We start from the raw sequence: 26,270 nt of genomic DNA on the forward strand, positions 1-26,270 counted from the left end.
TTTCCAAATTATGCTTATTTTCATGAAGGCTTTTAATGTTAAATATTGAGGTTTGAACCTTGTATTATCACAATCCAAATAGGCAAATAGTCTATTGTGTAACTTTGATGATAACAAAACAAAATAGTTTTAATCAGACTATTCATTTGTTTGAATTAAAAATGTGTTTATGAACTTCAGCTTTATTTTACCTGTCTTTAATAAGAGTTAAAGATAATTACAGTTTAGACCTTAAGAGTTTTTGGTTTTCAAAACTTGAGATTTAAAGATAGTGATGCTTAATGTCTATTACAGTACAGTGACTGATCTTATTCTAGTTGAAACCAAAAATTATTTTTTAATAAAAGAAAAAATGTCTTTGTATAACTAACACAATTTTTTAATTGATTTTAATATACTAAAAAGGCACATACGTACAATATTAATCAGAAGATAAACTTTTGTATCTTATTTAGTACTTTAGATAATACTTGTCATAAAATAATCATTGAGGACTAAAGAGGATAACTTCTTATGCCTTTGTGAACCTGACGATGACCGAAGAAGGTTGAAACATTGTTCTCTCTTCTATGTAAAATATTTTCTCAACCCAAACGAGCCGTTTTTGCATTTAAATATTCTTTTATAGTGTTTCAATGAACCTTCATAAAGAAAAGGCATATTCTTCTGTAGTGCCTTACTGGCTCTTAGTTGTTTACAAGTTTTATTATTAGCACTTTATCATCCATAGAAGGGTTGTTTCTATTACCATAACTAGAGATGATAAAGGGTTAAAGAACAGGAGCATTATTATAGTGTTTCACAAAACTGTAGTTGTTTCAAAGCTTTGCTATTAAAGAAGAGTTTTATTCATATATGGTGTTTTACTGAATTTATTTGTTTAGAAGCTTCATTTTTAAAGAAGAGGTGTATTCTTCTGCAGTGCTGTACTGAACATATTTGTTTAGAAGCTTTACTGTTAAAGAAGATGTGCATTCTTTTGCAGTTTTTCACCAAATTTCAGTTTTTAGTAGTTTTATTATTAAAGAACAGATATATTCTTCTACAATGTTTTCCCAAACTTAGTTAAAAAGAAGGCTTACTATGTTAGTTTTTTATTGAATTTGTTTGTTTAGAAATATTTACTATTAAAGAATAGGTTTCTTTTACATTTTTTACTGAACTTTAGTTGTATAGAATAGAAGCTTTATTTTTGATGAACAAGTGCATTCTTCTATAGAGATTCACTGAACCTTATTTGTATAAAGCTTTATTATTAAAGAACAGATGTATTCTTCTAGTGTTTTACTGAATATAAGTTGTATGGAAGCTTTACTATTAATGAACAGGTGTATTCTTTTAGTGTTATATAGAAGCTTCATTGTTAAAGAACACTTGTTTTCTTCTGATGTTTTACTGAACTTGTTTGATTAGAAGTATTATTATAGAACAGGTGTATTTTTCTATAGTTTATTACTGAACATTAGTTGTTTTAAAAGGCCTGTTATTAAAGAACAGGTTATTATTGCACTACAGTGTTTTGCTGAAAACTCTTGCTATATAGAAGCTTAATGATTTGCCAGTCTGAACTACAACTTGTTACAATTATATTATTAATGTTTACAGATGACACAAGAAAAGGGTGCTACAGAAGAGAAAACTTTGAGAAGTTAACCTTTTTATTTGAAATTATTTAATACTAATATCGTTTATAGTAAATTGGATTAAAAAAATAGATTTAGTAAGATTGTTAGATAAAACTAAGAAAATCAAAGTTTTAACTTGAGAGTTTAGAGATGTAAATTTCACTACAAGATGATGACATTTGGCTTAGTATGTATAATGGTACTTTTGGCTTGGGTATAATTAAACTTACTGGTAAACCATAAAACAGGTTAAATACATTGGTTTATTAAATAAATACAACCTAAAGACTAATGTGTGATTTCTTCACGTTTTAAGGATCAATGTTTTTACTTAAACTTACATCCACTGGTTTAAATTCAGCTTACAGGTAGGTTATAATATAAATCAGGCTAATACTTTGTATTACCATTTGGTATATATCAAATTAAAGACTAGTTATTGCCAATTGTAATAAATTCTAAGTTCTATATAGTTTAAGATAAACTTAATTACTTTAATGTGAAGACAAAATAGTGACAAAAAAAAAAAAAAGGTTCTTAAATGTTAGGCTTAACAGTAACAGTGTTGACAATAGGTTCCTCGTATTTGTTATTCAGTATTTATTTAAGCTATACAAGAATAAATACGTCTAGTGTAGGGATTAAGCACTCATAGTTTGTTAGGTGTAACAAGTTGGTTTTATTTGGGAACTCTGGATTAGCATATACTTTTAAAGGAGCTAGTAGTGAAGATGTTCAATTTTTATGTAGAGTTTGTAGGTTGGAGAAGTTGGAGGCTAGTCTAATTAAAGTAGAAGCAACAGATAAAGTGAAATACTGACTGTGGAAAAAATAGCAGGATTTCAAGAGGAGCTTAAGCTGTTATATACAAGGAATACACCAGCTACAAATGACTATCAGGAAATTAGAGTACTATTAGGGCTAAAAGTATTGTACTGAGCCTGCTATATTAACCAACAAATTGTAGCACTTGGCTTCTGCAGACAAGGAGATATTGGAGGAAAGGAAAACAAAAGTATCAAAGAAGGATGTGGATGACAAGAAATTTATAGTTACAGGTGATTCCATAATAGGATAGTGAATAAGGGATGAATAACGAGAAAATAATCAAACTATGCTACCAAGGTTTTAGGTGGAGGATATAACTGAGAGAACAGAGGATACAATAAAGGGGCTAATGATGTAAGAAAATGTAGGTCAGAGAAGCAAATAAATAAATACAAGAGGTTTATAATGGCATTTAAAGAAAAAAGCTGTAGCTTAATTTTGTCAGGGATACTGTCCAGAGTTAACTATGGGGATAAAGTTGTAAGTACTTTAATAGGCCTAAATGCTAGGCTTAGGTTTGTATGTAAGGAAGAGCAGATTGGCTGTTTGGACTTGTGGGACCAATTTAGTGGGAGATTTTGCAGTGGATAGTTTACATTTAAACAGGATAGGGGCTAGCTTGTCTGCAAAGGAAGATTTAAACTAGGACTAGATACTGGGGAGAGCTAAATGCAAAAAGAATAAGGGGCAGAGTAAAGTTTAGCATAGGAAATAAGTATAGAAGTAGTTATTAAGGGTAGGATTAATTGTTATTATTGTAATGCTAGATGTATAAGAAATAAAACATGATTTTAGAGCACCAGTAGGAATGGATGATTTTATTATAATGGGAATAATTGAAACATAGTTAAATGTTATTTAAAAAGGATAGAATACTAAATTTAGAGGGGGAGAATGGCTTTATGTGTAAAATGTGAGCTGCATTCTGTTGAAGTTGAGGATGTCAAAGATAACAGCAAAGAAACAATCCATTTGGGGTTCTATTAGTAAATATATAATGGGAAAAGGCTTTTTGTGGGAATTTGTTACAGATCACCAGATGATACTGATGAAAATGGTGAGAAACTTTACAATGAGAATGAAAATTAAGCTGTTAATAAAGTCATAATTATGGGTAATTTTTATTTCAGGCATATATATATTGAGAAATGCTAGAGTCAAACTATGAGGGGCAAATGTTATTGGAAACTGTTCAAGAGAGCTTTCTTCACCAATTGGTCAAGGAACCTACTAGAAACACTTATTTTAGATTTACTGTTAACTTTAAATGCAGAAATGATCAATAGGGTAGACATTTGGGAAACTCAGGGTGTAAGTAATCATTGGTATTTTAGGTTCAATTGTTTGCTGCATATGGAGATTAGGAATAATGATATTTTAGTTACAAATTTCAAAAAAAGTATATTTTGGTAGGATGCAAGATGCAACAAGAATTAGGCAGCTGAGTTACTTGGAGACACTGATCAGATGTGAAAATTCTTGAAAGTAAAATTTTAAACTTTTAGGATAAACATATTCCTTATAGAAAGAAAATTATTCCAAATTAAAAAAACAACAGGTTGCTCCACAAAGAGTACAAGATAAAATTAAAGAAAAAGCATTATAAATTCACTGATACTATAGGAGATTTAGAAAATAAAGAGAGTGGTGAAACAGGAAATCACAATAACAAAATGGACATATGAGAAAAGGCTGACTGAAAAGGTAAAAATTACCAGAATGGATTTCTTTAAACAAATTAAGGTTAATCAGAATATTAGAATGGGGGTAGGACCCTTGAGAGATGATAAAGGAAGGCTCATATTTGAAGATTGAGATACTTGGGTTATTAAATTTTGCTTTTTCTTCAGCTTTTACTGACAAAAATTAATCAATATTTGACATTTTGAACATCTAATATATGGAAAACAAGACTGAACAAGGTAACTGCTCTAATTCTAAGAAAAAAATTGGGAAGTTTAAAGAATGATAAAGCATCTGAGCCAGATAATACTTCTACAAGGGTTTTGAAGAAGGTTAAGGATTGGATGTGTAATTTGTTTTAAGCTGCTGAATAATGGGCAGGTACCAAAGTACTGGAAGTAATTTACTGTAACTGCTCTTTCAAGAGAGGTGACAAATTGTTCCAGTAATTATAGACCCATAATTAGTCTTATGCAAGTTGTGAGAAAACTTTTGGAAAGTCTGTTAAAAGATGCTTCACAAAATCATTTAACAATGTTTAGAATTTTATTGAATAGTCAACATGGTTCCACTAAGGAAAAAATCTTGCCTGACAAATATTTGATGTTCTTTGAAAAGGTTATTGTTTATTCAGATGAGGGTGAAGGTGTGATTTGATACATATGGATTTTCAGAAAGCATTTGACAAGGTGCAACATAAAAGGCTTGTAAAAAAATCTGTAGGTGTGAGAGATAAGTTAGCAAAGTAGATAGAAGAGTTTCTGGATGGAAGAAAGCAGAGGGTTGTTACAGATCGAATTCAGTCAAACTGGATTAATGTTACAAGTAGGTAGGACCTTTGCTCTGTCTGATATAGATGAAGGAATGGTCAATAAATTACACAAGTTTACAGATGATATTAAAGACTTGAGTGTTGCTAGCTGTGAAGAGGATGTTGCTGACTTGCAAATGGATTTAGATCATTTAGTGAGGGGCAAATAGATTGTAATTATATAATACATGTAAGATAATGCGTGTGGGTTATTATAATGTGAACTGTAAGTATAATTTAGATGGAAATAACCTTTACAGTGTCATGAAAAAAGGGATTTTGGTGCAATAGTTTACCAGTCTCTTAAGCCTTCCAAGTAGTGTGTTGCTAGTGTTAGGGCAAATAGGATTTTATGTTGTATCTACAGAAATATTGAATAAAAGTCTAAAGATGTTGTAATTTCATTGTACATGCCACTTACGACACATTTGGAATATGTGTTCAATTTTTAGGCTCCTTACAATAGGAAGGACACTGAACTGTTGGAGGGGGTTCATTGGAGAGTTAACTAGATGGTGCAAGGGATGGAGGGGTTGTCATACAAGGAAAGATTAACATCTTGAAATTGTTTTCTCTTAAAATAAGAAGAATTAGAGTATCTGATTGATGTGTTTACGATTGTAAGGGGAATTGATAGTTTTGATGCATCATATTTAACACTGATAATAGTAGGACCATGGAACACAAACAAATTTTGGTAAGGTAAAAGTCATCTTCATCTAAGACAATTTTATTTTTCTAACAGGGTTGTTTACCTTTGGATGTTATGGAAGCAGTAAATTTAAATGAGTTTAAAGGAAAGCTTGATAAGGGCTGGCTTTAAGTTGTTTTTTTTATTAACAGTTTTACTTAGTTTAGAGAATGGAGAGCCAAGATTGACCAATAGGTCCCATGTTGTTTCAATATAATGTTATCTTAAATTTGCAAGATAACCAAAGGCATGGCTGTATTTTTTAGGTTTTCATTAAAAACAATTTACAATATATATTTAATATGCAATAGTATGGCTATAATTTTTAAATGTTTTATTTATAATATTTTGTATATTTCGCCATAACATTGAATAACAAATAATATCAAATTACCATTACCAACGTGTGTGTATATATATAGCTACATAGCCCTGACGAGATAAATATACTTATTCTGTTTAGCTTATTATTTTCTTCTTTCTTTCTTTCTTTTTATCAATTGAAATTCAACAAATACGATATTCTTAGATAACAAGAATGTTGTTTCATATTCATGACCTGTACTTTTCATAACTGTTCTGAAGGGTAAGCAGCTCCAACTGGGCCAGTTCATCCTGTAACATTTCATAAGGTATAATGATGAAATAACTTTAATAACAATAATAATTAATTTAACAACCTATAAGTGTAAACAAATACTTTATGTTCAGAAAAGCAACATGCCTGAGAAGAAAAATGTTTGGTAGTTACCTTCTTCCATGCAGGTTAACGTCATATATTAGGCTTAAGCCTATATACTGCTTTATATGGCAAATTAAAGGAGGGCCTGGTATTGATTTTGTTGCAATTTAATTTTAGCATACAGCCAGTATTAACAAAAAAGATCAGTCAGTCTGTTTCAAATGTCAGGAAGTATTTAATCGTAGTCATTTTCTTCCAGGTCCTAGTGTCCATTTTTATCTCAGGCTGAAATCAAGTACAAGTATTAGATCATACAGTTTCTTCACAAACAATACCAGTAAACTGACAGGTTTCTTTTTCAGTATAATGGCATCCTTTCATGGGACTTGGAAAGACTGAGGTTATTAAAGCAAAGTTGAAACAGAACTCTTTCACTCTTTTAACCCTATTGTGATGGGTCACAGGTCAAAATTTTATGAATTTATGTTAATAAGTTGTCAAACTGTATAATTGAAATTTTAGTGTTATACGTTAGTTAATTTCTTACTTTAAAAATAAATATTAAAATAACATCCCTTTTTAGACAAAATACAACTTATTTACTAAGCTTGATAAATTATCATAGAATTTTCTGGTATTGATTTCTGGTAGTTACTTGCGATTTTTGGTAACTGGAAATGTATATATGAAACTTCAAAAAAACTTTTACTTCACATCCTCTTTATCCAATATTTGAAAAGGCTTAGCAACCTATGGCAAGTAGCAAATGAGTATGAAGACAATTGTTTGCCATACTTATTTATTATTCTATGTTTAAGAATCAATTTATAAATACTAATAATCTATATATACATGTATAATATATAATATTTGAATGTGACTATTTTAAATACTTGTCCAGTAAAGCACAAGCAAAACACTTCACTCTGTAAAGACTAAAGTTCAATTTTATATTATTGGATACAGTAATATGAGTACATGTTGGCATTGTTACTGCAATAAAAACAATAAATGTGTGTGTATAACAGAAGATTTAAGCTATTTAGACTAAACATGTTTTTGTTATAATTTGTAGGTATTCTAGAATGAAAAAGTATAATTTATATTTCCCAAATTTTTTATGGTGGTTACAAAGTTGGTCAAATTGACAAATCCCATATAGTTAGGGTAGAGAAGATAATAGACAAAATATACATATTTACTAAAAACAAACATTGGAAACATATTTAGGAGGTTTTAAGAGATGTTTTAAACAACTAATATTTGAGATTGTTAAGACAAAAATAGTTTTTAATTATTACATGAAAATCACTTCTCACTTCAATATTTTCACAAACAAATCTTTCGTAAAAATATCTCATTAAAAACTTATTTTTTGTATATGAAAGACTTAGTCTTTATTTACCAAATTTTTTGAAGGTACACATATATTCTGCATCAAAAGTTAAAGTAAAATAATTAAGTTATGGATATTACACTAAGCCCATTGCAAAAACATTAAGAAAATGTTTTTCAAAGATTATCTACTTGCAGCCCAGTATCTCAAGACTGCTTTTAAGACTGTTTAAATTAGAAACCAGTTTCATAATATTTAGCAGTAAGGCAGAAAACAAAAAAGCTTTGGTTAGCAGTGTTATAGGTCAATCTAAATGAAAGCTAACAGAAAGTCTTTTAAGGATAAAACATTGTGTCAGAAGAATTGAGAATGAAACACTATAAACATTAGAAATCTTGTTCTAGCCTTTTATCACATTTCACACCTACTTAATATTCTTAACATGTTTTGCCAGTTTCAGCATTATTGGTTCCAAATGTTTTGCTTTAAACCCTTTTCCCCAGATTATCCTTTACAATACATGACAAAGTTTGTGTCTTACATTCAGTATTTTACTAAACTACTTTTTTCATGTTATACTAATGAATATAGCATAAAATGTTAGCTAATAATCTATATTTTAATAGTATACAAGTTTCAAGTTCCTAATTCTACAAGGGAATACTTTTAAAATATCGTGAATTTCCATTAATAATATGACACATGAAATTTTCTCTAAATATTGTCTTCTCTCATCCCCCCCCCCCAATCACTCCTTGACAGAGTAAAAACTTAAACCGAATTATTAATTATAGAATCATTGTTCAGATAAACCATAATTTTTATTGTCTTTACTTTTGTTTGGTTACAGAGCTATCAATAGAAAATCAGATCCCACCTGCCCAATCCTTACTTTCAGGTTATGTTCATAGTTCTCTCTTATGTTTAATTATACGTTACATATAATGAATATAAAGTCAAGGTTTTCATTTATCCAATGATGTATTGTATGTCATTGTGTTTAGAACAGATAATAGTCAATTTCTCTTGCACTATAAGCAACAATCCAGTGGGAAACTTAACAAATAGCTTCGATAATTTGTAAAAACTGTTGTCACATATTTAGAAAGCCAGAAAAATTGTAAGAGTTAGGGCAAATTATCTATTTTTTGTGTGTTTTTAGTTTGTGTTATTTGGTGCTTTATTTGGTTAAATTAAAATTGTGCATTACTACCATTAGTATACAAAAATAGGCTTAAATGTCCTTGAAACTGACAGCAAGAAAACAGATTGGGTAAGTACTTTATTTCTTGTTTTTCATGTTTATTCCTTATTTGTTATTATAAAAGTAAATAACATGTTAAATAGGGATCTTTTTACCTTAGCTAGGATTAGACTAGGTAAAATAAATAATATAATAAATATATCCCCAGTGATTTACAACTTACAGTGGTGCAGATAGCTGTTAGAGATGTTCAAAGGGCAATAAAACAATAAAAATTATAAACAGATGTACACAATTATGAGCTTAAAGCTACTCAAGATAAATGAATGTAGTTTCGTGTTACAATCTGAAGTCATCCTAGAGATTTCAAAAAGAAATTGAGATTTTTGAGAGGAGAAAGAGTATTTTTTTAATCTTAACATGAAAATTATTTTGCACATGGGCCATTCAAAATAAATACTCAATATATTATTGGATAAATCTTTTAATTTATTAAAAATACTTTGCTTAAAAGACTTGTACTGTTAAACGAAAACTGCCAAATTTCATGAAAATACACACTATGTTGAAAATTAGAAATATTAAATGTATAAAGACTTTAAACAAGTACAAAGAGGTCACATGACCAGTGAAATTGACTAAGCCCATGTTGAAAGACAAAATAGTACATGTGTTTTAATACAGGGATTGGGCAAAAAAGAAACACCTGACTAAAACTGTGCTCAGCCCAGCATGGCCAGGTGGTTAAGGCACTTGACTTGTAAACCGAGGGTCATGGATTCACATACCCGTCACACTAAACATGCTCACCCTTTCAGCCATGGGGGCATTATAATATGATGGTCAATCCCACTATTTGTTGGTAAAAGAGTAGCCCAAGAGTTGAGTGTGGATGGTGGTGCTTAGCTGCCTTCCCTCTAGTCTTACACTGCCGAATTAGGAACGGCTAGTGCAGATAGCCCTCTTGTAGCTCTGCACGAAAGTTAAAACAAACCAAACCAAAAATGTGCCAGTTCTTTCCCAGGTGTTCAATGGACTAAATCCTCAACTGGCTAATTAATATTTACTATTAACTTCCAATCAGAGCAGGCTACTAACTGCTACCTACTTAGAACAAACTAAAAAAAATCAACCTAATAAATAGTATCGCTAATTAAATATACTTTTCTTACCTTTGTACTTACAATGATCAGAATATATTGTGTTGCCAGTTGGTGCTTTTAACACCATAAATCCAATAATATATTGTTAGGTTTGGCCATCTTAAGAGATTTAAGTTAGTACTAAATCCACATATTAAGCTAACAATGTAATACAACCTCCATAATGAAAGTATAACAATAAAATATTTAAATTACTAAAAGTTAAATATTTTAAACCTTCTAACTAATACTGTTAATGAAAGTAACACAAAATAAATAAGAGTACACCTCATTTATGGAACACCCAAACACTAGCTATAAGTTTATTCCAGTTACCTCCTACACAGATCACCTCTATTATTTAAAAACTGGTAAACTATTCCACAAGTTTCAAATACTTTAAGAAAGACATGCAATTTATGTAGACACTCAAAAAAAGACAGATTATAGGAACTCCAATTAACATTGGTTTAATCACTCAATCTGCATACCTTCTTGACTTTGCAAGAGGAGCAAATATCAAAGGTTATTACAGCATGATGATTATCCTATATGGCTCATCACCTAAATGTAACAATGGTTGGAAGATCAATGTGTGATTTATGTCACATTGTTCTTGAAGAATGAAATATAATTCCTTTACATAGTTTTCAGGTGCCCTACTGTAAAAAAACTGAAACAGTTCTAACAGCCAAAGGAGAAACCACATATTATGGAGGTGATTTCACTAGACATTTCTAATTTTTTGTCCAACCCCTGTTCAAGAGCATCTAAGTCAATGAATACTTACTTTTGTAATGATAAAAATACACCATGTATTTTATCAACTTACATCTTCTCTCACACATGAACCCTTGATTGCTCTGTCTATCCAGGATAATGCCTGAGGGTATTTACCTTCTCCAATATAAGTCTGGAAAAAAAAAAGTTATTTGAATTTCAAGTAACTGAGCTGAAATCTATTTTATCATTTATGAGCACAAAAGCCATAAAAAACTTAAAAATATAACTGTGTTTCAGGAAAGGGTAACTCATAAACAAAAATGTTTTTACTTTATCTGAATGATTTGCTGTACCTTCTTTGCATAATTAACATCTACAAAAACTGAAAGATATAAACATGTTTTTATATGAATATGTCACAAATACCAAACTGTATGTAAACTTGAAATAAGAACCCATGGAATCAGTATTGGGTGATGCCGATACTTGAACCTTGGGGTTCTACAGTCACTGGTTACGAAGAATGAAACAGTTTAAAATCAGTAAGTGTTTCAAGTTACACCTTGGATTCAGGAAATTAAAATGGAAAGTATTATTTCCAGTTGTTACATTAAACAATTTATTTTATAATGCATGACTTTATCAACAAGATTCAGAGCATTTTTTTGAGTCAAAATAAATTCATGCAAACATGAACATCCAACGTACTTTACACTTTACTTTTACTGTATTTAAAACAAAAATTAATACACTGTTCATGACACCACTGGATACACTATATAGATTATACATTTGCTTTACTGTGACAATTTATTAGAGTATAAGTTCCAAAAACTTATAAGGGAAAGTAAAGAATGTATAGCAATATGTCAACCATATTGTATCTTTTTATATTCAGAATAGTATAGATAAGGTCTTTTGCTCAATTTCAAAGCTCATCAGGCCAACTATGGATATGACAGACACAGCAGCAGTTGAGGCACTTATATCATCAAACTGCATGAGCAACAACTATTATGATATGAACTAGATTAAGCTGATGAACTGAAAGCAACTCTTCACATTCATTTAATTAAACTACTTCTATATTTTTCAGTAGAATACTGCTTTCTGGTACTTGTAGACTTTTTATCAAACAAATATACAGTCCACTAATTGACCAAGTAATCAACTGAATACAGCTTCAATGCTTTGTGTATTACATCACATTCAGTGATGCATATTTTACCATATAATGGTATTATTTAATGTTTTTCTACTAATAATAAATCACCACAATCAGTACTTAACCTCTACGACTAATTTTGCTTGGAAACTCAGATTGTGATGAGTTATAATCAGTTATGTAATTTCTGATGAAAGTTTACATTTTCATAAACTGAAAATGTATTTCCAATAATACTTACCATTTGCTGACACTATAGCTATTCCTCGATATTGCCCTTTCACTGGTCTCCCATACTTCAATTTTTTATACCCCAGTTAAACACACTTAGTAATATATAATCTGCAAATATCTTCACTCAGGTCAATGTGCCCTTTATCCCGATACTGTATATAAGTACCTCACTTAAGTAATGTAGCTCCCCAGTGGCACAGCTGCACATTGCAGACATACAATGCTATAAACTGAGTTTTGCTATTTGTGATGGGCAGAGCACAGATAGCCCTTTGTGTAGCTTTATGTTTAACTACAAACAAATAATGTAATCACTTTTCCTCCACAAAGCACTGGTCATGGTTTTCTTTGATGAAGTGCTGTCTCTCGTTCCATTATGAATTGCAATTTTCATATCACCTTGTAGATTTGTATATAATTATAATTTCCTTTAAAAAAAAATTTTAGCTGTGAGATTTGAGGATATGAATTCCCATACTACCTTTGTTAGCGTGGCAAATAATCCAACCTCCTCATATTCCTTGTTTGTCATCTAGCATCTATTTACAATCAGGGAGAGGTCACTCATAGTTGAAGCTGTCTATGTTCTGATCTGTTGGGATATATATATATATATATTCAGCCTGAAAGCTGTTTCCTTAAATTGCTTTTTTTTGTTGTTGATCCTGGCTATTTGGAGAAGAATTTGGACTTTGTTATACCATAAGTTTGGAGGATAATGGAGGTGGAGAACTGAAAGAAAAGCCCAATTTCAATACCAGAACCTGAAGTACCCATGTATCTGAAGTTGAAGGAACAGCAGGTGTCCATCAGTAGTTTTAACCTCAACTTAATAAAGAAAGGCATTAGAAAAACAAAGTCCAAATTATCCTCATATTAACCAGAATCAACTCCAAAAAATAACTACAGAAGCCCCAAGGAAAAAACAGCCCTTAGACTTTGTGGAGAAAAAAGTGATTACATTATATGTTTGTTTGTAATTAAGCACAAAGCTAATCAAAGGGCTATTTGTGCTATGTCCACCACAGGTACCAAAACCTGCTTTATAGCATTGCAAGTCCTCAGACATACAGCTGTGCCACTGAGAGACCACATTATCTGAGTGAGGTCCTTATACACAGTACCAGGAAAGAGGGTGCATTAATGTGGGTGAAAAGATTTGCTAATCAGATATTGCTAAAAACATTTGAGTGGGATATAAAAGATTGGAGCACACGAGACCAAGATAGGCAAAGCCAATATTAAGGAATAGCCATAGTGTCAGCAGATGGTAGGTATGTTTTGAAAGTATCTCTAATTTTCTGTATCTCAAGAAGTAGGGATACCTGTATTGTTATGATAAGACTTCTTTCAAATCTAAATAAAAATCTACCAAACTGTTTTTAAGAAACTGTAAACACAAAATAGACAGGTTCTTCTAAAAGTATTGTGTTCATAGCGTGGTTGAAGTTTCCAATATTATAAATTAATCCTTAAGTAGCAGTGACATATTTTCTACAGTGTATAATTAATCACCTGCTATTTAAAATACAAGATATAGGTACCAATGTTCAACTCGAATACTGCAGTTATTGAAGCAACTAGAAATACAATTACTCCAAAAATTAAATAAAAGTTAAGAAAAACAGTAAAGAAAGATTTTTGATCTTTATGTCCACACACGGAAAATGACATACGAAAAATCACCTAGTTCTAGCTTAAAACCGGCAAATTACAGTTAACTAAGTAGCTGCAGAATAATGAGAGAGATATAGAAAAGAAAACTGATGCTCATAGCCATCACAGTGATGCTTAGTAGAAGGAAAAAACATGAGTTTGAAAATGATAAAGTGGAAGTTATGAGAAAGTTGGGGTTAACTACCATGGGCAGAACACACTTGAGGCCATATCCATGACAGACTGTGTTGTCATCCAAGTTAAAAGGCCACTGATTCACTGCTTCCAACAAGCAACCAATTACTTGAGGGTTTTAGGTTTTGTTCATGGAGTGTATAAATGTGTTCCAGAAATTAACCAATGGAATGTGAGAATTATTTCTCGATAGCTGTGCATACTACTTGGAAACTCTTAAAGATACTGAGGAAATATTTAAAAATTCATGTTTGGAGCTGAAAATCAGTTTCTTTCAATCTCTTTTAAGAAAAAGAGAACAGTTTTGGTTAGTTCTCCCAGGAAGAGAGAGTTTTTCTAGTTTCCTCTAGGCAAAAGTTCAGTTGAGAAGTTCTTTGTAGACAGAAAAAAGCTCAAGATGCTGAAGATATCCAATATTCAAAGAAGTCAGTTCACCACTCCAACTTTGATGTAAGCTACAAATGTTATTTCTCTTAGTCAATCAGTGTAACCAAGACACAATGTATAATGTAGCTAGAAACATGACCATGTCCAAGTATACCTCTAGTAATATGATGACTGAAGAGTTGTTAAGAGCAATAAAAGAACTACTGAAAACTGCTAAGTTGACAACTAATAAAAGTGTTGTTAAAGTTTGATGTTTTGTGTAATCTCCATTTCTAAGCATCTCTCTATTCTAACTGTAATTTCCTCAAGTTAGTGACTTGTGTACTCCACTCATAACTGCATCCTCATTTAAATAAATGATTGTGAAAGTTGAAGCTACAATGAATAGTCAAAAATGCCTGCATATCACACTATGCCAGATAACACTGCCTTACTATAAGACAATAAAATTATGAAACATTAACATTACATTTTAGTGAAAAAAAAAAACAACAATAAATGAAAAGAGATTCCAGGAGTTGAACCAAGGACCTTGTGTTTAATTTAATTACCAGTGGTGTTTGCTTAATTTTTATATGACTATATAATCTGTGGTGCATTGTATAGTTATTACTTAACTTTTTACATAGCTTGTATTTATTGCTTAGGAAGACTGTGTTTAATTGCCTGGCAAAAGATTTATAAAACCTAAAAGTGTGTTTGCTGTTATTTTATAAAAAAAAAAAAAGTGTTAACTACTATCAATGGTACAATTGCATTAATTATGTCTAAAATTATCTTAAATGTTATTGTTTTAAGCTGTTTTTACTTTAGATAAAGTTTGCATAACTTAAAAGTTTACTGTGTAATCAATGCACACTAATTTTTTTTATGCATAATTAGCAATTTTCTGATAAACAATTTCAACCATTTAGCTACATAATTTTGATTTCTTTGCCTTGTACAAATTGAGGCCAACAAGTGAAATATGGCACTCATATCCGTCCTTAATCAGAACAATATGTTTGTCTTTTCTTACAAAAACCTAAGCTTTTCAAGACCTGATAATAGTTTGTGGTGTAGTTATTTCTTATATGTAATATAAATATATTACAAGTATACATAATATCTAAATTAAATTACAAAATGATTAATAAAATTCTAGCAGTTTTCTTTCTCTTATTGTTTCATTTTAAGACTCCCTATGTTTTGTAAAGTGTTTATAGACACATTGCCACCATGAAACTGACATAACTTTTTCTCTCACCTTAGCAATAAAGAGCATGTTTTCTTTCCATTCAGGTTTTAGTTGGTCAGCCTACATAAACAAAATGTAAAACAAAAAAGTTTTAAAATAATTTACAGCATTCAGTGTGTATATCCTATCTCAAACTCATTCAAAATCAATATCTCTACAGGACTGGCTTCATTTTCAGATTTTTACACATTTAATTAGTTATGGAGAATAAAACTAAAAGCTACTTCGTAATTAGAGTTACAAGTAGAACTTATTAAAACAACTGGAAACTGACACAATTATGTCATACTTTAACACCTGATCACAGCTAATGTGGCAAATATTACTATAACAATCCAGATTAATAGACTAATGGTGTTAAATCATTTTACTCACTTCTATTGCATTTAATTTAAAAACAGTCATTTTTTTGTCATTTCATTAAAATACTGAACTGTTCATATGAAACAGTTAACAATTAACTTTGAAAAATATTAATGATGTACAGAAGCAAAGAATAGCATTTTTCTCGGTTGTCTCTCCTTATCACTCCTGTTTCTCAATTGGAGTACAGCTGGAGAATTCAATTAATAACCTATGAACAATTACATTAATTAGTTTCTCATATACTGTTACAAAAATAGTCAACTATCTAATATTATAACATAATTATTTATCATTTTTGATTTTTCAAACAAATTAATACTGAAATTATGATTAAGTTGACTGTAATGAAAATAATCTACTGGAATTTGCTGTTCAGATTATTACTGTTTAGAATTATTCTGATACCCAAGTAACCAACACAGTGCTATTATGTTTGTTGTTAAACACAAATCTATATAATAGAGGTGGGGTGCATGATGCTTCATGATTTGAGGGTACTGCACTCAACCCCCATGCTATAACTTGCTCATCCCTTTGTTGTTATTGCAAAGCTATTGATACTACCTGCCACTGTCACTAACTTTCAACTGCTGTCTAGATGGAAGGCAAATAATTGACAGTACCCACTACCAATTCTTTTGTTTCTCAGTTTTAAGGCAGAGTCACTGTGTTGTATCAACCCACATATTTTAGTGTTGCAAGTCCAATGACTTACCACAGGACTTTTCAGTTCTCTGGTTACAAAGTGTTGACTAAAATGTAAATTTATTATTTAATGATGTCTTCCAGTGGGACAACAGTAAGCCTTTTAATTTACAATGCTAAAATCAGGGGTTCAATTCCCTCGATGGACACAGCAGACAGCCAGATGTAGCACTGCTATAAGAAAACACACAAGCAGACATGGATCAATGGGAGTGGTCCAGGGAGGCTGAACTTTCTCTACACATTTTCGAAAATTAATAACTATTATTTAACACTGTACAAGTAAGTGTAGATTCAAGTAGTGGTTCAGGGGAAGGGGAACAAATCCACCATTTTTTCAGAAAATCAATTAAAAAAAGAGCCAGCCTCCATTAAACTATAATATAATATCAAAAACAAATACTAGTTCTCTTTTCAGTTGATAGATATATTAAATACCATTAAAACCTTTTGAGGTTTTCTGCACTAAACACAGCTGGAGTCCACAGCAATCATTAAATCTAAAATATATCAACCTAATTAGCTTAGTGAACTCGGGTACTTATGCTAGTAAGATGTACTTTATAGTTGTAATTTAGATGCTTGTGAAGGGAAGCTGCAGGTTATAGTGATAATGCTCAGATCAAAACATTTAATAAAGTAGACCTAGAACACTGAGAAATTTTTGCAGTAATTAAGGATCCTTCTTTGGAACTTCATTTATATTCTTATAGCCTACACAGAACTTTGTGGATCCATTCTTCCACTTAATAAGTATAATATGTGGTTTCCAAGACAAGAACTTTGCTCTACTACTCATTGTTCCTTCATGACTTCATCTGGCTAACTGATATATTGGAGTTACACGGTTAATATAAATTTATGAGGTATTTTATTTGATCAGCTTAAGTCATGAGATCCACTGGAAAAAATGTCTTGATATTCTTCGAACAAGTTATGTAACCACAAGCACTAATCAACTTTAAGATTTGCATAACTACCATCATACAACTCTTGTAAGTAATGTGGTAAGCTGTTTCTGTATAAGGGTTTCAGAGTTTCTACACCTTTTATAAAAAGTGACTACTTTTGATGTTCTTTATTGTGAAAATGCAACATGTACAGCCTCACATCTTGCAGTATCTCATCCAGATTTAATTCAAATTTTATATTTTATCATGTTCATGGCACTAACAGCATTTTTAGTCTTCAAAACCATGAGAGTTCAACCAACCATTAATCCATCAGAACATGCTGAAGTGTTTGGTTCCATTATGGCCCAATAGCTAAATGTAAATTTACTGGTAACAAGTTCTGGAATACGAGTAATTTACTTCTTTGTGGTACAATTACTGACCTCTTTGTTTTCATTAGAAGTTCAATCTTCTGGTGTAGAAATTTTCACGTGGTGCAAAGAAATTTCCTAGTCATATATTGTGATGCTAGCCTAAATTCACATCCATATTTCCACATAAAATCAATTCTCAGTATGCACCCTTCATCAGTATAAAGTACCCATACATCATGAAGAAAACGTTTCCTCCAGTAAGAGTAACTTTTAATTTTTATCTTGCTGGAACTTTATGTGCACCTTCTATTCACATTACTCTCTTCTTTATTAATCTCAGGGGATAATTTCTCATCTTTAATTTCTAAATCAGGTTGAACTATTGTAGCTGTAGAACCAGTGTCAGTCAACATACTGCAAATCTTCCAATCAAGAAAGTTGTTGACTGGTTTAATCTTTGTACTTAATTTGTATTTCTCAATTTTTTCTTCCATTGATGTTTTTTTCTATCTCATTAATGTCTTTCTTTATGCTTTATATTTTGTTATTACAGCATTTCTATATTCAATCTTGTTGTAAACTGTCTGGATATCCTCTGTCACTTTATCAATCTTGTCTTCAATATTTATTATTATTTTTATTTTTTAAATAACTTTTTCTTTTAACTCCTCCATTAAATTCCTGTGATATTCTTCCAATATTACGTCTTAGATTTGTTTTACTTTCTTATGTTCTGCTTAATCTTTTATTTTTCTGTATGTTTATTCTTGATCTTCTCTTAACAATTTTAAAATCTCAAGTAATGTTTTGCTCTTAGTTTTTACCTCATTATTGCTATCTTCAAGCAGTAAGATTCTATTTCAAGTATATTCAAAGTTAATAACAGATCCAAATATACTGTGAAAATACACTGACTAATTTACTTTATCAATTAGAAATAACTAAATGTTAAACAATATAAATGATGTAATTTGCATGTATATTTTTGTGTACAAAATTTAGGATCAAAAAACAACTGTTACAAATTATTATACCTGATGCCTGGAGAAACAGTTTCCTCTGGATTTTAATTTTTCATCACTTTATTAATTTTTTGAGACAAATTTTAAAGTAAGTTCTGTATGTTAACAATATTTTTAAAAGTTTAACTCAACGCATTTTAAATTAATATTTTTCAATTTCTGACATTTATTAACTTTATGTAAGCCATTAAGAAAAGCTCATTTTCATTTCTGTATAACTGCAAAATATTTTGCCTGTAAACAAAACAACTCACTTGTCAATTGTTTAAAGTTTTCTACCCATCCCAAACAATAAATTTAAATTTGTTAAGAACCTTGACAGTATATTATCAATTTCTTGATTTTCAAGCATTTCTTAATGTTTTTGTACGTCTTTTTGAAACCTTGCTATGTCACATCAAGTGATTTGATCATTTATAATAAAACAGCTTTGAAAACAGCTATAAAGAAAAACTATGATTGAATAGACCAATAGTTAGACTTTCATTTAACAGTAGAATAAGTATATAGATCAGGTTTAGAAATTTTGTAATAATACTTGTAAATGTTAAAATTTCTTTTCAATTGTAATTTGAGTATTTGAACATTAAATTATATCTTTTTGACATCAACAGAAATTTTCTTCAGTGCAAAAACAGATAAGTTGAGAAAAGATAAGCTTGTATGTTTAGAGATGGGATGAATGAGTGATGGAAAGTTCCACAAGCTTAATGCAATAATAAATGTTACAATATTTGGAGAGTTTTATCATCAGCAAATTCAAGTAGCTTACTTACACACAGGAATGAAAGTATGAAAGAAACAAAGAAGTTACATAGCTAAAGATTGCTTAAAGCTTAATAAAGGTATCTTATTATTTGTCTCTTTAAAATTACATTTTTTATTATGTTCACCAAATCAAATACACCTGTCATGAATTAAGTTCACTGTTTAGTGAGTAGGGCAGGTGACTGCAAAATATTTTGGACTCAAATCTTTACTGAATATTAATTAAACAATTTAATTTGAACAATGTATATAAACAAAACAGCTAACAGACTACCCTATTATTTCTAATTATAGCAGTGTTATGTTTTGAATAAAAACGTTATTACCCTTATTGGTGACAATAAAACATTATCATTATTTAATTGTAAATTTGATTTACAGAAGATCAGCCAAGGGTTATGACATTTCAAAAATAAACATAATGGTAGCCCCATGGTGGTATTTACTTGACATTAGAGATTCATTAGCCAAGTAAGAAATGCCCAGATCATCTTTGAAAAAAAAAAAAAAAAAAGTGACAAAATATTTTTAGACAAAAGATGCGTTTTCTTTTGCAAAAATAGTAATATGATACAATAATGCAGCACTCAAAAAAAAAAAAAAAAAGAGACTAGTGCACACCCTTCTTGCTTTCTTTGTTTGTACCACTACCCATCCACCTCTAAATTGGATGCTAATTCCACTTGTTCCTTAAAGAACTTACTTTTGACAAGCCTCATCTGGATCAAAGAAGACAATTTATTTTCTTCATCCATTTTAGGTTTATAACAAGTTCAAAACTGTTACCTTAACCTTCTGCATTTTTAATCATTAAATGTACTTTTCACATTTACAAGTTAGCATTACCTGTAACAAGTGTTGTCGAGCTTCTTCATAGGATGATTCTGGTGGTGGGCTTCCCAAAGTTGATGCAATTTTTCTTTCCCACCATGTCAACATGGCAATCTAGATTATAATAAGGACAATATTCATTCAAGAATTATTTTTTTATAAATATGAAATATGATAAAAGATAACTTATTATAAAAGCTAGCACTATTTAAAATATTTTTTCATGCAATATGCATGTAGAAAAAAAAATTATTAGTACTTCATGTCACAATTTCTTTAGTAGTAAAAAATGTTGAAAGTAAATCTGTTATGATACATGTTGATTTCATTGAAATGTATACAGATACGTAACTTTAAAACTGAATTAACCTTTGGATACTGTAATCAGATTTATACAACTTGACATATATAGCCATAGGTGCAACAAGTAGATTTACCCCAGTGTCATAAAAAAAGTTTTCCTCATTGTGCAACAACTTAAATACTGACAAATTCTCAAATTTCCTACCTGAGCAACATAATGTCATAGCCCAAGGTAGGCATACAAAATTTGAATAAAGTTGTGAAGACTGATTAACCATTAAAAATCATACGGTTAGGTCATTCAGTTATGAGAAACCTTAATTATTAATACTGACGTCAGGAAGTACCAATTAGAATGGATTAAGGACAAAACACTTGGTTTGCAGTTAAGAAAGTTATAAGACAAGAACATGTACTTTCATCAGTATTAAATACTTTGGATGAAGAGTGGCTGATGAAAAATGTAATCATTTATATAGATGGAGTTAAAATGGAAATAATGTGTACAAATAGGTAACTGATGATACAGTACTTTTGGGTGAATATGGAGAAAAAATATAGTTATTTAACAGGCTTGTCAATAACGGGAATGACTATACACTCAGAATGTCAACTGAGCTACAACTATGTTAATTTTAGGATCTGAAGAAGCTCCCACAATAAACATCAAAATTAAATGTAAACATATGATACAAGCAGATGATCATATTTATTTAATTATGAAAAAAAGATAAATCAAATAAAAGAAGTGATAGATGAACTGGAACTGAAGTGTGGTGTTACAGCTATAAAGTCTTAAGTTTCCAAAGACAGTTGTTGAGTTTAGGATAGAAGATGTGCTAGTAGGATATATAGTTAGATCTGATGGAAGACTTGCAGAGATTATGATGGGTAAAATTAAAGAAAAGTGAGAAGCAGATACAAACTCTCTTGGTTCAATAATGTTAAATTTATTAGGAAAGTGAAGAATAGAAAACAATGGAGAACCACAGCTGTCACTCCTCAAAATAGGACAGGACACCAAGAATGACTGATTTTTCCCCTTAAATCCAAAAGCATATCAAACTTAGATATCTGTAAAAACAACATAATTCAAGAAACAAAACATTTTCTCCAGTTTAAATTCTTTCATTTATAAAGGAAGGTTTGCTCTGACAGTTATGTAAAGAATTTATGTACCATATTAATCACTACTGTGAAAATAGAAATTCTCAAAATTTTGACCAGTTCTTCAGCTGTGCACCATGTTAGATCCTTACATAGCACATTTTCATTTCCAAGTTTGAGTTATTTTGAGTCAATCTTATTTCCAGTGTTGCTTAATATTCCATAAATACTATTGCAAAAAAGGGAATGAAACATTCCAACAAGATACCTTACTTCTACTCATACATATATTTTCCACTTTAGTGTTGTTCTCTATATACAAAATGTTTTGTCTCTAAAACTTGAAACTCGCACCTCAAAATCACACATTTATTTGTGATAATGCTGTATTGTTGCATGCAACAAACCTTCACCAACAGGAGTGTTACACAACCCAGTGCAACTGACTTTTTGTACTGATTTTTTGATTATTACTTCTCCATTTTGCACTCACAAGTTAAGGCACACGTTTTTTCACCTGTGAAATTTCATAAACTTGGTGTTCTTTCTCAACTTTTTGGGTGTAAAGTTCACTGCCCACCAACATTTCCCCCTATTCTCCAATGCTCCTCCTTTACCTATTTATATCTCCTGTCCTTCTGCTTCCTCTCCTCTCTCTCCCCCTTTCCAATTTTCTGTTGCAGCTCATTCTTATACTGCTCATACATATCAGTTGCCTAAGTCTCAACATTAACTATCCAATAGATTTGGGAGACAGAAAGGACCTGTTTCACTTGCACTCAATTGTTGGGTAGTTTCAGTCCTGTTAGATGGCCTTCCCTTGATTTTTTTATCTTCCAAAATTATTTCTTCTTCCCTTTTCCTTTCCTCCAATCATGGTTCTCAATTCTTGCCAACATCTGTTCAAGGCAGCATTGGACCTGTTAGTTAAATATGTTTTCAAATAGGTTTTTCTTTATTATTCTCTTGGGTATTATTCATATCTCTTTGTTGTTCCAAAGAAAGTGGGATTGGTTTCCAGTCATATCTTTCAAATCTTAATCACCTTCTTGATCTACCTCAATTTACCACAGAGACCCTAAAATCATCTTTTGTTGTATTTCAGAATGGCTGGTATGTTCTCTGCTTATCAATGAAAGTGTTGATACCTATACCAGCCATTCTGAAATACACTTTTCTTTCAAGTGGGTTTCTCATCATCAAGAAAAAACATCTTTTTTTTGCTTTGACTCTTTAGATGACCATGATGATTGTCTAAGGTACTTATTTTCACAGTCTTATTTCCTCTCCATCCAGACTTTACCTTCAATTTATTCATCAGGGTCAATTTGTTTCATTTCCATGCTCTTCCTTTTAGCAGCATCTGCCCCATATGTTTTATGTAGAATAGTCAGAGCCTTTGCTTTGCAAATTTATGGATTGGGATTGAGCTTTCACCGTTATATGGACAACTGGCTTCTTTTGACTATACCAACAAGACTCCTAGGGCCATCCACACACTTCTCTTTAGGGAAACAGCTCTTTGGTTGGCCAAACTGATAAAGCCGCATCTCACATACTCAAGATCTCATTTATTTAGGCATATTTTGCAGTTCACATATCATCATGCCCCAGGCTTTTTCTGTTTATTTGCAGCACATGGAGAAATTGGTTTCCATTGTTATACGTGTTTCTCTGAGCTTGGGAAGTTTTTCTCTTTTGGGGACTTGAGCTTCCATGAAATCCCTTATCCCCTTGTGTTGTGCTCACTTATGAAGTTTACAATGGACTCTTACATGATCAATGGAACTTTGCTTGAGATTTTCAATCATCATCTTTTTCTGCTCCCCAACTTCATCTGGTGGCTAGACAAAACCAAATGCCACAAAGGGTGTTATTCTGCTTCCCGCACCTTACTTTCTTTTTGGCTTCTCACTTCTGCCATCTGTTGAAGAAGATTATTAAGACTGGCATGTAGATGATCCCTTACATTTTTTTTGCATGCTATCTTCATCTTTTGGCTATTTCTTCTTCATTGAATTAGACTGCCTCCTACTGCCATTCTTCATGCATCTTACAGGCTCTTACTAAGTAAGTTCATTATATCTTACCTTCTTAGGCTTTCTCCCATATTTCACTGAATCCCACTCAGTGGCAAGTGATACAGTGCTCACTTATGAGACTGGTTATTCCACAAGATTCCTAGAAATATTCTTGCTGTGCATAATTTCCTAAACAAGGCCAAATCCAGAACATACCCACCTATGGACTATCACAAACAAAATAGGCTGGGGATAAATGCCCATCTTTCATGCCTAGTTGAATAAACTGATACTGGTCTGTTTGTTAAGAAAGTGTTTCATGATCACCAATCAGGTTGTTTTACAATGTTGTCCTCATTTAGACTTCCCAGCATGCTTTCACCCTACTTCTTATACTAGTAGAAAACAGGAGCCCTTGCCCCTTGGATAGTGGACCTTCAAGGATTCCTCTTGACTGTGATCAATTCCACTCTGTAGAGTAGGGCAAAGATGTTTGGTTGGCATAGTCAATTTCATCCCATCAGCTGACTTTCCTCCATCCGACCAATGCTCAGATATTTGGTACCTGGGTGGTCTGTCACAGTATGAATTATCATAAATCCTTATGTTGTTTGCATGGCATATATTACCTTTACATTCTACTTAACTGGGATTGAAGTGAAGCTGGTAGGGATGCTCCTCACACCGCAGACTCAATGCTGCCTGGTTTTGGACTGGAGTTGACCCACCATGTACGAGTTCTGGTACACCATAGCCACACTACACAAATTGGCAGGTCTACAATACTGATTAGAATTTTTGACAATGCTTGTTTTTCACCTGACCTAGCAACACATCTTTATGGGTAAAGACTGTAAGCTAATACAAAGGAGGTAGGAATGTCCCACAGGCATGTCCCTATACATGGTGTAGGATGTCACAGTCTATGGGTTCCCTTGAGGTGCTTCCTGCAGAGGACTCATCTGGGTAACATTTGCACTGAGGTCCCTCCACCAGTTCAGTGTGGGGTTCTAAGGATATGTGATAGGAGGTAAGGTATGTTGGAAGTTAACACTTTAAAACACTTAAAATGTATTTCTGATAGATACCTTTGTTCACACTTCTCACCTATCCTCCCTACCTTTGGTCACATTTTGACTAATCTTAGTTATGATAAAACAATTGGTACAGAGGAAGCCAGCTATGCTATGAAAATTGGTGCATGCTTATATGCATGAACATATGCGACTTTAAGGTGGGAACTTCCAGGCTAGTGGCAAGTGAAAATTGTAAATAACTGTACTGAAGAAGCAGGAAAGATGTATGTCATAGGAAGTAAGTGTGAGAAATACTTTCAGCATTGGAAAATGTAAACTTTACCATTCATCCACATGCATACAAATTACTACAATTTATTTTTTAATTTTATTATGTTTATCATAACTAAACATTAATCTATGTTTATTATATCAAACAAAGTAAACTTTCTTGGACATCAGTTAGTAGTCTATAGTTTAAAATCATGTAATTTCTTCCTAAATTATTTCAAACACTGATATTACAAATTAACTTATTTTGATTTTACTTCATAATATGAAAACTACCCATAAATGGCTAGAATAGTTCATTTTCATTCAAATTTGATTGAAGTTAATTTCAGAAATTTTGAACAAAGCTACACAAAATACTCCCCATATTTAGTTGTCCCTAATTTTGGGCTGATTGTCTACAGGAATACAGCTAGTCAACATTACCTAACATCACCTCTTAAGGAAGGACCTATTTAGGTTTTAAGGATCCTAGGCAAATGTTCAAGAAGTTGTTTAAAAAACTTTAAACAATTTCACTTCATCTGTATAGTCATATAATGTTCCACTTCTCGTTACTTTTGTTAACCTGATAAAAGTTAAAATACCTCAAAGCTGCATTATTTAGCTTGTTAATTAATGTGTATTTATAATGTTTCATATTGCATGTTCAAAATAGAATGGTTAAAAAAAAAAAACATGAATGCTACAGCTAAAAAATTAATAGCCTCAAACCCTTTTTTTAAACATGTTAACCATTTCGCATCAAGTCGGTCAAAGTGTCCATATCACAATCTTTTACAGAGGTACATTCAACAATTAATGAAACTGCTTTATCATCAATATATACTGTGTTAAGTTTTTAAACTTTTAAGGAAATAAAAAAATCTCCCAAGTATGAGGATTGTGATGTTTGTTATACATGTCTTTCCACCTTTTTAATTTAATTGTCCACGACTCTGAGAAGAGTAGAATTAACAAAATTTACTCATTAT

At 31.4% G+C, this 26,270-nt stretch overlaps 1 protein-coding gene across 2 annotated transcripts in view; it reads right to left on the minus strand.

Moving 5' to 3' along the window:
• Positions 1–1,635: 1,635 nt before the first annotated feature.
• LOC143226103 (regulator of microtubule dynamics protein 1-like) overlaps positions 1,636–26,270 on the minus strand; it is a 45,907-nt gene continuing 21,272 nt past the window's right edge. Inside the window, exons 6-9 of one of the 2 annotated variants that reach the window (XM_076456608.1) lie at positions 20,574–20,672; positions 15,609–15,659; positions 10,835–10,915; positions 1,636–6,253 (exon numbers count right to left, since the gene is read on the minus strand). In XM_076456608.1, coding sequence (XP_076312723.1) covers positions 6,191–6,253; positions 10,835–10,915; positions 15,609–15,659; positions 20,574–20,672 — 294 coding nt within the window. In that variant the 3' untranslated portion in view covers positions 1,636–6,190. Of the gene's footprint in view, positions 6,254–10,792; positions 10,916–15,608; positions 15,660–20,573; positions 20,673–26,270 lie in introns of both variants that reach the window. The other variant, XM_076456609.1, reaches the window with a different exon arrangement.

The sequence above is a fragment of the Tachypleus tridentatus genome, chromosome 9, assembly GCF_004210375.1.
Source record: "Tachypleus tridentatus isolate NWPU-2018 chromosome 9, ASM421037v1, whole genome shotgun sequence".
NCBI classification, from domain to species: domain Eukaryota; kingdom Metazoa; phylum Arthropoda; class Merostomata; order Xiphosura; family Limulidae; genus Tachypleus; species Tachypleus tridentatus.